The 14,588-nt window shown below is 36.6% G+C and overlaps 1 protein-coding gene across 1 annotated transcript in view; it reads right to left on the bottom strand.

Annotated features, from left to right (window-relative positions):
• LOC122789097 (myosin-4-like) overlaps positions 1-14,588 on the bottom strand; it is a 48,024-nt gene that overhangs the window by 20,828 nt on the left and 12,608 nt on the right. Inside the window, exons 15-21 of the mRNA XM_044056297.1 lie at positions 7,428-7,737; positions 6,410-6,480; positions 5,441-5,528; positions 4,450-4,567; positions 4,233-4,356; positions 1,321-1,457; positions 661-916 (exon numbers count right to left, since the gene is read on the bottom strand). Coding sequence (XP_043912232.1) covers positions 661-916; positions 1,321-1,457; positions 4,233-4,356; positions 4,450-4,567; positions 5,441-5,528; positions 6,410-6,480; positions 7,428-7,737 — 1,104 coding nt within the window. The remainder of the gene's footprint in view (positions 1-660; positions 917-1,320; positions 1,458-4,232; positions 4,357-4,449; positions 4,568-5,440; positions 5,529-6,409; positions 6,481-7,427; positions 7,738-14,588) is intronic.

The following is a 14,588-nucleotide window of genomic DNA, read 5'->3' as shown; positions in this document are numbered from 1 at the left end:
CACAAGTGTTTAACCTACTGCAAAAAGTTGAAGATCAAATCACTTCAAGTCAACATTTGCCAGGTAAGTAGGAAAACAAATTAAATCAAGTAGGCCTAGCATTCAGATTCAGTACAATCATACATGCTCTAGAGATTAATTTCTTAGTGACATTTTATATTCTGACACTGGCATAACATGAAAACACTAAGAATCTAACATTTTCTCATTTATGCAATTTCAGTGACTTGTGAAGAAGCAAAGTGATTTTATTTTGTTAGCTATGTTAGTTTTTTATTTGATATTAAACTTGATAAGCATCAGTGAAAGAATATATAGTTTGCGAAACAAGGCTTGCTTACTCACATCCACAATACAATTTGTGTCAAGCATTTTTTAATACAAACCTAATTTCAGGAAAAAAATGTAAAAGTATTTCCAATCATGGGTTTTTCAAAAAAAAAATGAAGGCTGTAAATTGTAGTAGCAAAGGTTCAGTGTGACTTGAGGTTGGCGCATGCTTACTCAACAGCACTCCTATTACTCCTATTACTCCATTGTTCAGTTGTGAGATTTTAATATGACGCTTCTTTCATTCCCAGACTGTAAAACCTTAACACTGCTTCACTGGGCAAAGAATGGAATGATTAAAATAAATCATACCACATTTATAATACTCACTGACTGCACTTGTAAGGCGAGGTCATTCTTTTCTTGTAGGAGGGCAATCATTTTCTCTTCAAGTTCTTTTCTTTTTGCTTCAGATTTAGCAAGCCCCACCTTGGTCTTTTCAAACTCCTCTTTGATGTTTTGCATCTCCTTTTCGGCTTCTGCACTCCTCAGCAGAGGTTTAATCTTAAAAAACAGTTTCATCCAAGGCCATGTTTTTACATTCATGAATGAACGAATGTTGTACTGTATAGCAAAGATAGACTCCCTAAGAAGAAACAGAAGCCATTTTATATAAAGAAACTGCTATTCAATTAGAAGAAATAGTTGCTAAAATACAAAATCAGCATCCTTAGTAATCCTAATGTTACGAAGAGAATTCAAGCAGAAAAAAAGGAATAATATTTGTTGAGCAGTATTCTTGATAAATGAAATGGATTTGATTTATTTAAATGACAAGTTGACAGGCCAGTTCCCATCACAGGAAAAGTAATTCTTTATTTTATTATAGTGACTTCTGCCCCTTATATTCACTGAAATCATATATCAAACTTCATGGTCCCAACAGATTGGGGAAAAGAAGTTGATTTTAACATATTCATTTTAAATCACTTAGCATACTGCTCATTTAAAATTATATTATAGTGCGTCATTTTATATCTATCTATTTACCTTCTCTCCATCATTTTTTGGAATTCTACTCTCATCAGGTATCCCCTACAAAGAGCTTGAAGACGGGTCATAAGTTGAGCTAGTTTCTCATCTCGCATCTCTTCTAGAGTACCCAGAAGGCCGGCTTTGAAAAACACCTAATAATACAAAAAAATGCAGTGATTAAGAAACAATGTCTATAAATCACGAAGGAAATGCTTAATGTTCAGACATGCAGCTGCATTAATAGGAAGACCAGTACACAATCAGACAGGCAAGTGAGCCAGACGAAGGGAATAGCACAATAATGCATAGTTTTTAAAACTACTGTTTGGTTGCTGCCAGTACAAAATAAGTTATGCCGTATGTTGTGCATTATCTGAAATATACCATTTTCTCTTAATAAAGGTAATGTTATAAATGGCCATTGAAGTCCTACAGAGCAATGCAAGGCATTGATTCACAGTGAATAATTTACAAGTTGTAAAGGCATTTAATGAAATATACTGTCATTAGGCTAATTCAGGTATTTTACAATGTCTGAAATTTGGCACAGGCATTCAGAATAGTTTAGTTATCTCATGTAAGCCTGAAAACAGTAAAGAGAGGATGTGCCAAATGTTTTGCTGTCTTATTCAGTCTCTGATTTAAGTGCAATTTTATAAACGTAGAATCTTTGTTATGCCCTTGGTGTCTTTATGCTTTTCCCAACATATACAGCATGTGCACCAGTCTTCTTAGAATGTATTTTGTCCTTATCCAGTAGAACCCTAAACATTACCAGTGCATGTTTGATTGTGGATTCAAAAAGTTCTGATGTGTTATTTTCCTCATTTTTCAGGGTCATTGTACCTCCTATTAGCTGTCAGTGTGGCCTAACAGTTAATATTAACTGCCCTGTACCATCGCGTGTACTTCTGTTCCAGTGGTCGATTACTGGAGCAACATACCTCTCATATATTGGGTGGATGAAATTAATTTCCTTGTGCAGTATATTCATGGAATTCTACAACTATCTGGTCTGTTTGAAGGAATGTGTTTTAATAAAGCAATTTTTCATCAAGAAAGGACACTCAGAAATACCCAGCGCACTGAAAATTGGCTGAAATTAAATGTAAAAAATGAAATATCATTACATTTGGTTAACCAATCCTCACTTCAACATATAGTATCAACAATAACCCACCATAACATGAAAATGTAATTAGAGAAATTAGAGACCTTAGTACTTGGGTTGGTAGTTCCCATCTTTTAATCTTCATTTGACAAGAGTAGTCTGAAAGTCCTTCTGCTTATGTAGCTAATTGCCAAAGGTTTATCAACTATATCTTAAAATGTAATCATTCCTTTATATTCAGCATTGATTAGGACAATTACTGAGTACAATGCTCCTTTCAGGATATACCTCACTTGACATATAAAACAACTAGACCCAAAGGCTCCTGAAGAAGATCACCAGCCTGAAAAATGTAAGCTACCAAGAGAGGATGGAAGCACTATCACACAATTCAGTGTCTTACAAACTCTTGCAAAGTGATTTACACCCAATGTTCTGCAATATTACAGAATCAGTTGTCTTGTACCTTCAAAGCACACAAACCTAAATACAAAACCAGCCAGTACAGATACTCAGCAATTGGTTACTGGTGTGGAGTTACTATGGATTTATGACATTGGTAAGCTAGCCTATGGTTCTCACTCAATTGAATTAGTGTCTCTTGTCGTGGAATGATGTCAGGATGCTATAAATTTCTATATCATTTTACACTGCTCACAGTAACTCAGCATTTAAAGTATCATTGGTATACTCTAATTTATAAATCTACTATGGCACTACTGTGCTGCTAACAGCAATTTTATAGCTCTTTAATTGAATGTCTCATAAGGATTTGACAGTGATAAACCGGGTCTATATTAAATCATTGAACGCTTAGAAAAGCGAACAGTGATTTATTGACCCCCATGTAAGCGAAAGCTTACAAACTTAAACGCTTAGAACAGCGATTTTTTTCCATACCCCCCATACTTAAATATACCAAATATACCAACTCTGAGATTGCACTACAGTAACAAAAATGGCAAAGTAATGGACGTGGCCGAGCGATTTCTTTCCCAGGGAAAGAATTCACTTATATGCCACTTCGTCATTTTGCCTTTTCGTCTTTTCAAGTTCGACCAAGACACATTCGAAAGAATGCATCTTTGGTCATCTAGTAGGAACCCGATAAATCAACTGTCAAATAGACGATTACATTGTATTGCACTGTTTGAAATATATGACACAAACAGGAGTTGTATATAATAGGCATATCTAACACAAATAGGAGTTGTGTATAATTGGCATACTTTGTATATTAATAAATAATGCATAAATGTATACGATCTTTGACAGTAATAACTAATTCTAGACACTTATACTTCAATGATATTAACTAGCCAGCTAATATCTGCTATATATTTTCAACACTTAAAGACATGTTTTGCTACTATAGTTAATTTTTTTTAAATATTTTTGTGTTTGTCTTGTATGAACATCTCATACCATAACACATTTGCTGCTTTAACTACTTCCTGATTTGGTGTATGTTTTATATTAGCTATTTTATACCTACCTTGTGTCTTAAAGTCAATTCAAACATACAAAAAGAGACTCTGTAACAGAGTATTAAAGTGTTATTGTATTATCTTTACAAGAAGGTCAGGATCCATGTTGGGTTTACCTAGTGACTTGATTAAAATAAATAAATAAATGCAATGAAATGGATATCTTAAAAATTTAAGAACTCAAACTATACTAATAAGTGAGATTTTCATTACTTCACATGAAATATTTATATATTTAGTTCAATTGTAACCCTTTTCAGACAAAATGGAGTTTGATAAAGGAGCTACAAGACAAACCTTAGAAAGGATTAGACATTATAGTACTTTACCTTAGTGTGCCCAAATTTGTACTGGGTGTGGTCAACATCAATGGAACCCAGTAGCTTTTCACTTGCTTTCTTGCTGTCAATAAACTGTCCTTCAGGGATTGCACTGGCATTTAACACCTTGTATCTGTTATTTCAAAAGTAAAGAACATGATATTTTGTTATTTTATACCACAGGCAGGTCTTACTAAACAGACAAAAGTTATTTTGTTACATATACCTCTGTTTGAAGTCACCATATAAGATTCGGCTTGGGAATCCTTTCCTACAAATCCTAATGCCCTCCAGCACACCGTTACATCTCAGCTGATGCAGGACTAGATGGTGGTCCATGGCCCCTAGTATTATAATAAGAAACACACTATTTAAGATCAAAAGCAGTAACATTGAAAGCATGGTAGCAAAGGTACAAGGTGTGTAACCCATCAGCTAAAATGCATCTCTATGTTTACAAACACATTGCAAGAAATCTGCAAAGGAAAAAGTATTACATACTAATTATTTAAGCAGTTAATGCATTATATTTTCTTAGTTCATTATTTAACCTCACTTAGCACCATAATAATGGTGTAAATATGAAAATTATTATAGGAAAGTGAATATATTTTCTAAACCAAAAGTTTATACTAATGGAATTATAATAATGTTCTTATTACAAAGGTACTTATCTAATATTTTGTGATTCTTCACAATATTGATTATAAAATGTTATGATAATCCTGAACTTCAGAGTTTGTATAATTAATCCTGCTTACAACAAAAGTTAAAAACTGCACATTGGCTCATGATTTTAATGTAAAGTTGTTATACAATCATCAATGCAAATCTATCAGATATTCTATACATTTTAAAACTATCAAGCATTGCAGCTGTACTCTAACCAAACGTAAGACTGAGTGTTTTGATTGTTTTGATTATTTAAGCAGTTAATGCATTATATTTTAGGATAAAAGAAAAGATTACAGCAAATGTCAAAAATTGGCTTCAATTCAGAAAACCCAAACTATAAACAGTGGCTGTGTGTCACATCAGCAGTACTACTTTGTTAAACACTTAATTCATCATTTGGTTATCAACTCTTAGGTAGTATACAGGTACATCACTTTGGGAAAATATAAAGTTATTATACAATTTATACACAGGGATATAAGTTCATTCATTGTGCCAAAATTCATGGGTACAATCATTTGGATTAGTAGAGAATAATTTACCTGGTGTCTTTGTCTCATTGGGAATGAGGCACCTTACAAAGTGAGGATGAGTGCTTCTTAAGTTTGTCATCAGCTTGTTCAGATTCTCCTGTAAAACATCAATGTTAATATTTAAAATTACTATTTTTTTTCTTTCGGACTCTAAAACTTTTAACAAAGTACATATACTTCTAAAGTATGAAAATATGCTTAGAAAAATTATTAATCTAACTAGACATCGATATTTTCTAGGTGCATTTTACACTTTACTTTTCCTGCTTAATTTTTCACATGTGGGGCATCTGATTTCCAACAAACAATTATATATACCAACTCCAAAATTGTACTACAGTGAAGAAAAGGTTAAATTTCCCAATCCTTGCTGTACCACAATCTCAAGTCCTGAGCTTTGAGTTTTAAAAAAATCATTCATGTGGTTTCAACCATATGAATTTTGAGGGTCTGAAAACTCAATCAACTGATAAGGATCCAAATATATATATATATATATATATATATATATATATATATATATATATATATATATATATATATACATATGTGTGTGTGTGTGTGTATATATATATATATATATATATATATATATATATATATATATATGTGTGAATATCTTGTCAGCATTTGATCTTCAAACAGCAGTTTTAATGACAAGTGTTGCAATTAACAGACACATTCCCCTACCAACTATCCTAAGTCTATATGTCTTTTTAATATAAAATTAATATAAAATTAATATAAAATTATTTCATTCATCATACTTTGATTACAGTTTATTTTAATTAGATGTGTTGAGATTCATATATACTGTACTTACTTGTTTATATATTATATATACTCTGAAAGAATGCTAAGAACTTCTTGATTGCTACTTATGATATTTGCTAAAAATTCTGCAACAATTTTTTCACCAATGTATGTTTATTTAAACACTTCATCAACTAGATCTAGATTTAACAGAATCACACTTACTCTAAATAGTGCAGAAACTGTCTGGAAGGAAGCACCCTTCTTCTTACCTCCCTTCTTACCACCAGAGTCACCTGCGGTGAAAAGAAAATACTAAATCAGTTTGTGGAATTAACAGTTTTTTTCACAGTGTTTGCCTCCATTGCTTGTGGAACAGCATCCTCCTTCTAACCAGTCAGCCCTATTGCTCCCCAGCACCAGGGCGACTATTGACCAGGTGGAGCCCTCATTTAGACAACCTTTATGTGTGGTTTAGGGTTTTCAGCTTATCCTACATTCCTAATGAATGTTTGGCTTGCAAATCCAAAGGAGAAAGTACAATCAGCTATCTCTGTTGGTCATTCCCTCACTTCCACAAGGGACATTGCTAACATATTTGCCCAACCTCTCTTCTTAGGCATAGGAAGTGGTTTATCCAGTCTCTAGCATCTGGCATTCTTCCCCTGGGAAATACAAACTGGTCATGCTCCTTCGCTTCTTTCCGTCCCCGTCTGGCTTCTCTATAGCCAGGACTACAGAATCAAACACTGGTCAATTGGGCTGCAGTCAGAGCTCCATCCCTCTGTGCCATGGAGCTAGCTGGAACTGTCTGGTATTTTATTGCAATATTATAACTGTATATAATGGTTTTATGTATTGCTTCATCCTTTAATATATTTTTCAGTACAGAGTTCTTAAATATATAGTAAACTGGAAATACATAACATGTAGCTCAATGTCATTCTGCATTTTATTCATCTTTTTCTCTTTTGATTTCAACTATCAAAATATTAACAATATGGTATATATTTATTTAGCTATCTTCCATATATCTTACTGTTGACCAGTTAGTGTGTGTGTGTGTGTGTGTGTGTGTGTGTGTGTGTGTGTGTGTGTGTGTCTGTTTTTGCATGCACTCATGTATGTATATTTTTGTAGATATATGTGCCTCATACATAAATACAAAAAATAATTTCCACTGTCACAGTTAAAAACATTTGCTGCTTACCAGTGTCACAGCTAAGAAATTGTTGCTACTTACCACCGTCACCACCAGAGTATGAAGCATAAAGGAAGGCCAGCAGTTTCAGTGATGATTTCTGGTACAGGCCGACGACGGTCTCATTCAGGGGGTCCTTGTTCTTATCCAACCACCCACTGATGTTGTAATCCACAACACCAGCATAATGTACCAATGAGAAGTGAGCCTCTGCCTTCCCCTTAGTAGGTTTTGGTTTCTGGAAATTGTTTGATTTGCCAAGATGTTGGTCATATAATTTGCTTTTAAAGGTTTGGTCAGAAGCTTTGGGGAACATGCATTCCTCTTCAAGGATTGAGAAAATACCCATAGGCTGAAAAAGCAAGCAAAGTTTTTTAACAACAATATAAGTTATGGCATGAAAAATACTGCTGTAGACTACATATTTTATGACAACCTTAATAAGAGTTATAGGTTCCCTGCAATGTTCTGTATTTCAAATTTTCATCTATATAAAAGATTTTAACTGAAACAGTAAGTCAGGCAGGTTCCTATCAGTGTGGAGTTTATATATCAACAAATGAGAATGATTATTGCTTCTTATGAAGATAGCATAGATTTAACAAATACTTTAACTTTTAATAGACATCGCCTTAGTATACAAATCACAAGATGCTCAGTTTACTTGGCAGCCTCAAAAAGTATCTGCTGCATAGTTTGGAATACTTATCTCCACTTCATAAAAATTCCAAATTTTGTATGGATACATGCACTACAGTCTCTATACTTGCAAAACACATGTATACATCTTGCCAGAAATGATAATATATTCATGTATCTCTGAATCACCAAAATGACTCTGTGGCTGATGTCCAGTTTGTATATGTGCAATGGTATAATAGTATGCTGCTCTACAGCAGTGCGTATGAGCAGCGGTGGGCAGTGCCAGTATTACTAATAACTGGTTACAAATCACAAATAACAAACTGGTTACTAATCAGCAAGTCAAATTGAAGACACACTCCCAACCTTAATAAACTTTGCTGTCTCTTCTCTCCTTCACTTTACAGGTAGTTTGAATTATTACTTACCCCCTCTGAGGCCTTCACTGATTGCCTCTCTGTTTTTTTTTTTTTTTTTGCATTCCACCTGGTTTACACCCCTTGTGCTATCTCCCTCCCCAATACTAAGTCTATATTAGACTCCTGCTGAGTATGGAGCCATCTTTAAATTTTTAGTCTCCCACCTGGACACAAGAGCTCTTCAATAATTACATTCTGCTTGCTGGTAAGCCATTAGACCTCAGGAATTTGTTTAAAGTGCTCAGATTTGTAACGTAATACTTACTTTTTGCTGTATTTGGATCTATAGAGCTAGTATTCATTTTTCTGATTCCTGACTACTGATCTGCTTATTTGTTTATTTAACTGGTTGATTCTGTCATTCAGGAATTGTGTTTTTACTGACACTACCACTGCAGCTATGTTGTCTCTATGCTACTATGCTGTACTAAACATGCTGTTATAACTGTAATGTAAATCTAATTGACTCAGTGTTGGAGTTAGAAACATTATTTAGCACTACAGTTGTCTCTGCTACTGATTCAGCTGTGCTGTTAAGTGTTCATTTTCCTTTTCCTGCATGCACAGGATAATTGGCTGATAAATGTACTGTGCATGATTTATTAACCTGTTTCCAAACTAAGTTATGGCACTGTGATATGGTAACTGTTGAAGCACTCTCAAACTGTAGCAGTAGCATCTACTCTCCTGCTTTATCCACACTATCCTCAGAATTGTATCTTTTACACCCTCCTATCTCCGCATTACTTCCTTTGACCTATCTTTGTCTCCTTCTACTAGCTTCATCCTCTCTTTTTTTTTCTCTCTCTCTTCAGAGCACACTCAAGCAAGTCTGCAGTCTGTGGCTACCACTCCACCCATACAGTATAAGAAGGAATAAGTACTGCAAACTAAACAAGGATATACATTTTGAGCCTCAACAGCAGGGTCAGTCCACCCAGGCATTCTACTTGTATCTTTTATGAGAGTAAAGCTATTACATTAGCAGTATTTCTTAGTAGTTCTCAGCGTGCTAATAAAACTGTTGTAGCCTTGTCCCCCCCCCCCCCCCCAGCTAGTACAGGTAATCCTAACTGTCCAATAGACAGTATACATTTAATTCAGATTCCTGTGACTAAATTAACCATCAGGCAGCCCTCTCAGTGCTTTCTGCCTTATTTGTATCACTTGGAGGCCCACCTGTTTATTTGCATCTCTATACATTCCCCTTCATTGCTAATGTATCTCCCTACTCTAATCTGTGCACTAACTGGTTACTAATCAGCAAGTCAATGTGAAGACACACTCCCAACCTTAATAAACTTTGCTGTCTCTTCTCTGCTTCACTTTACAGGTAGTTTGAATTATTACTTACCCCCTCTGAGATCTTCACTGATTTCCACTGATTGCCACTCTGTTTTTTTTTGCATTCCACCTGATTTACACCCTTTGTGCTATCTCCCTCCCCTAATACTAAGTCTATATTATACTCCTGCTGAGCATGGAGCCATCTTTAAATTTCTTCAGCAATTACATTCTGCTTGCTGGTAAGCCATTAGACCTCAGGAATTTGTTTAAAGTGTTCAGATTTGTAAAGTAATACTTACTTTTTTCTCTTGTCTTTGTGGGCTCTGACCTGCTCCGTTCACCCTCACTAATGCTCGGGCTCTCTCTGCTCTCCTGCCCTTCCCCCTATTCCCTCCCGCCCCCACTACCTCTACATTTATAGTAATCACAGCCGCACCCACAGCTCACCCTCACATCACCTCCACCAATCACAGCTCCTCAAGTCATATCACATTATACCACACCAACTTGCTCCACACAAAATACTCCCAATCACTCTCATTCCCACTAGGCATTATTTACATCACCCACACTACTTCCCTATCTACATATAGTGCAACCCTATAATTCCTATTCAGACTCCCCACTTAGAACCAACTTAAACTTTATAATCATGACTATCACACAACTAAGTCTAGTCTGATTTCTCATAATTCTTTACAACACCACAAGTTATCACTCTGGCAATATCCCTAAACTTAGTAGCACAACACTATATTATGCACTCTCATATACAGACACCACACATTATAATAATATCTGCCCACAATTGTTCAAGAACTACATAATGGACCAATTCAGAACTAAACACACATGCTCTCATTCCTACTCCAAAAAAACACAATACTTTATCACACTCCTCACCAAGCTCCAACATCTGTGTCACCATTTTAACAGCAGGCTCACCATAAGTGGGGATATCCACCCTAACCCAGGCCCAAATCCATCCTGTCCAACACAAACTGCTCCAACACAAATGTCAGAACATATCACCCCCACTTTCTTCATCCCTGGGCAAATCAACAACAGCAGCAAAACCAACCATCTTTTAATGTTAAATATTAATATTAGAAGTATCAAAAAAATACCTGAACTCCAGGCCACAATAGCACACTACTCCCCAGACATAGTTGCTTTAACAGAAATCTGGCTAAATAAAAACATAGCTAACTCAGAAGTTCTCCCTACTGGCTACAATATCGTTAGACAGGACAGACCACTTCATAAAGAGGGTAGAACTGCCTTACTGTACAAGTCCAACTTAACTGTCCGTCAATTACCAAACTCCTACCCCTCCCCAATAATTGGGACATACTTATCTCACAACTTCATCTTCACCCTAAAAAGGTCATCACCACAATTGTGATCTACATTCCACCTGGTAATACACCTGCTAGCCTTGAAGACATCTTATCCTGGTGTTCTTCCACATACTCACAAGAAACCCTTATTCTGGGGGACTTCAACCTAGATTGGTTCACCTGTATATCAGAACCACCAATTAATCTAATAAATCTCCATGGCTACCAGCAGCTAGTCCAAATTCCAACTAGATGTAATAAAAAATCTAAAAGGGAATCCATCCTTGACTGGGTCCTAACTAACAACCCCACATTGTACCCTCACACAGGCAGTCTCCCAGACACCTTAAGTGACCACAACATGATATACTTTATATGTAGTAGAACAAGCATATGCAAAACCACTAACTATATAGCCACTAGAAACACAAAAACATTCTCTGCTGAGGTCCTCAACACTTTACTCTGTGACTGGACCCCCCTAAAAACCCTCCCACTTGACCAGGCTGTAGCATATTTCAACAAAACATTTCTACAACACCTAGACACTGTTGCTCCATTGTGCAAAATCAAGGTTAGAACCTCTACAAACCCCTGGCTCAGTAAAGAAACCAAACAAATCCTCAAGTCCAGAGACACTGCCTGGCTTTACTATCAAAAAAAAAAAAACAAAGAAACACAAAGCCTAACTAAGTACCAAGAACTGCGCAACTGTGCAAAAAAATGCATTAGGCTGGACCAAAAACCCTACTAAAAAACATTACAAACTAAATTCCCTATACAACCCCCAAAAAGTTTGGAAAAATGTAAACCAGCTACTAAAATCCACCCAAAAGGCTACCCCCAAACCAACCACCCCTGACACTAAAGTTCCCATCGAAACACAATTCAACTCCCACTTTGTGAACTCAATTCTATCCTTAGTATCACGGGACAGTTCCTTCCTCACTATCCCACCCAACACAAATAACACTAATACAAGCTTTACCCTCAAAACAGTTTTCACCACTTCAATCAAAAGCAACCTCTCCAAACTAAAAACCTCATCAACAGCAGCCGACCTACTCCCCAGCTATTTCTTGAAACTCACAGCAGATGCTATTGCTATCCCAGTCTCCACTCTCATAAACAGATCAGTTGTTGAAAACTATGTGCCCAAACTCTGGAAAATATCCTATGTTACACCCATACATAAAGGTGGGACCGCCACTGAACTTAATAACTACAGACCCATTGCTTTACTCTCCCCCTGGCCAAAATCCTAGAAAAATGCATCCATACCCAGATGCTAAACTATCTCCTAGACAGCAACATCCTGTCACCTACTCAGCATGGTTTCAGACCTGCCCATAGTACCACTACAGCCCTCCTCTGCTTCACAGACACAGTAAACCGTCTCAAAAATGAAGGCCTACAGGTGTCAACACTTTTTTTGGATATGTCCAAAGCATTTGACACAGTTTCACACCAAATCCTGCTAAACAAACTAAACTAATATCGCCTAGCAAATTCCACTCTTACCTGGTTCCAAAGCTACTTAACTGACAGGTACCAAGCTGTGAAATGGGAAAATTCTCTCTCTCCTCAGCTGCCCATAACTATAGGAGTCCCACAGGGTTCTATCTTAGGACCACTACTATTCACAGTCTTCACAAATGACTTCCATACCTCCACACAGCATGCATCTATCATTCAGTATGCAGATGACACTAAACATTCCCACCCTCCTGCAAACAACTCAACTAGCATTATCTGACGTTGAAAACTACCTTACCAAAGCCCAACTTATCCTCAATCCAAAGAAAACTCAGCTTATGATTATAACAAGTTCTAACAAAAACACTGATAACAGTCAATTCACTATCTACTCCACAAATGCTACTCCAATCACTCCAGTGGCACAGGCTAAGCTATTGGGAATAACCATAGACACCCACCTAAAATTTGATAGTCATCTCAACTTAACTATTAAAAAAGTACATGCCAAACTGGGATCACTCTACCGTATCAAACCATTTCTTACCAACAACACAAGATCAGCCATTGCTCGCTCCCAACTTCTATCCACCCTACTCTATGCATCTCCCACTCTGACTAATCTCAACAAAACTGAACTAAGCAAAATGGAAGCCTGCTGTAACAGAATTGCCCGCTTTGCTGCAAATTGCTCATATAGAACTCATCACTGTACTGCTTTGCGACAGCTCCACTGGCTTGAACTGCCCAACCTCCTAACTTACAATCAGCTCTGCCTCTGTCATTCTATCTATTACCTCCCCAATAAGTGTCCTGCCCTCAAAAACCTAGTACAACATCACTCAGCCAAAAGGCCTCTTAGATCATCAAGCAAACTACTGCTAGAAGTCACCAACAGCTACAATAGCTTTGGAGACACACTATATAGTAGTTCAGTGGCTATAAAATGGAACTTTCTCCCCACTAGCATACAAAACACATCATCCAAAGCCTAATTTAAAAACCTCATTAGGCAACATCTTAAGCAAAGTTGGCAGTGCCATGATTGCTCCCCAGGCTAGTGAAAGCGGATAAGGTACACATACTAAACCTAAAGTACTTGATAATAGTTTTCACTCTTACTCACAAACACTGGCTAATCTACAGTGTATGTACTGTACCTGTATACTATGTATGTATTCTATCTATGTTCCAAATTTCAGCTGTACACCACAAATCTATTAATTACCTTTATTTTTAAATTAATATTTTTTGTTTGTTCTCTCCACTGTAACTGTTGATGTGCCGCATACCACTGTAAAAGCATGTCTTTTGTAATTTGTGTATATACTGATCATGTCTAACTAAATGTATCTGTAATTTTTCTTTGTGGAGCTTTTCTCCCCGGGCCTCTGCTGAAAAAGGGCCTTTTCGGCTCAGTCAGACACCCCCGGTTAACAAATGTAAAATAAATAAAATACTTCATTTTTGTACTACAGGAGGGTTAGCTGCCACCAAGAATGGCACGCTGTACTGTCTTCACCATACAAGCTCAAGAAAATGCACTGGTAAGGTGAAATCTGTGGAGTGATATGATACTGCTCAGTGAACAGAGAATAAGAATGACAAGGCACAGTTCAGTTATCCCAATACTTACCTGGCCAAACTACAGAATGTTTACAGGATTTTGTAGCTGAACTGCAGAAGGGTTCCAGTATTACCTAGCTGAACTGCTGAAGGGTTCTAGGATTATGCAGCTAAACTATAAAAGGGTTCTAGGATTGCCTAGCTGAACTGCTGAAGGGTTCTAAGATTATGCAGCTAAACTATAAAAGGGTTCTAGGACTGCCTAGCTGAAATGAAGAAAGGTTCTAGGATTATGTAGCTAAACTACAGAGGGTTACAGGATTACCTACCTGAACTACAGAAGGGTTCCAGGATTACCTAGCTGAATTGCATAACAGTTCCAGGATTACTTAGCTAAACTTGAGAAGGGTTCTAGGATTACCTAGTTGAACTGCAGAATGGTTCCAGGATTACCTTGCTGAACTACAGAAGAA

Source organism: Protopterus annectens, chromosome 14.part0, assembly GCF_019279795.1.
Source record: "Protopterus annectens isolate FY-2018-M chromosome 14.part0, PAN1.0, whole genome shotgun sequence".
Taxonomy (NCBI): domain Eukaryota; kingdom Metazoa; phylum Chordata; order Ceratodontiformes; family Protopteridae; genus Protopterus; species Protopterus annectens.
This window is presented reverse-complemented; position numbering and strand designations above follow the sequence as displayed.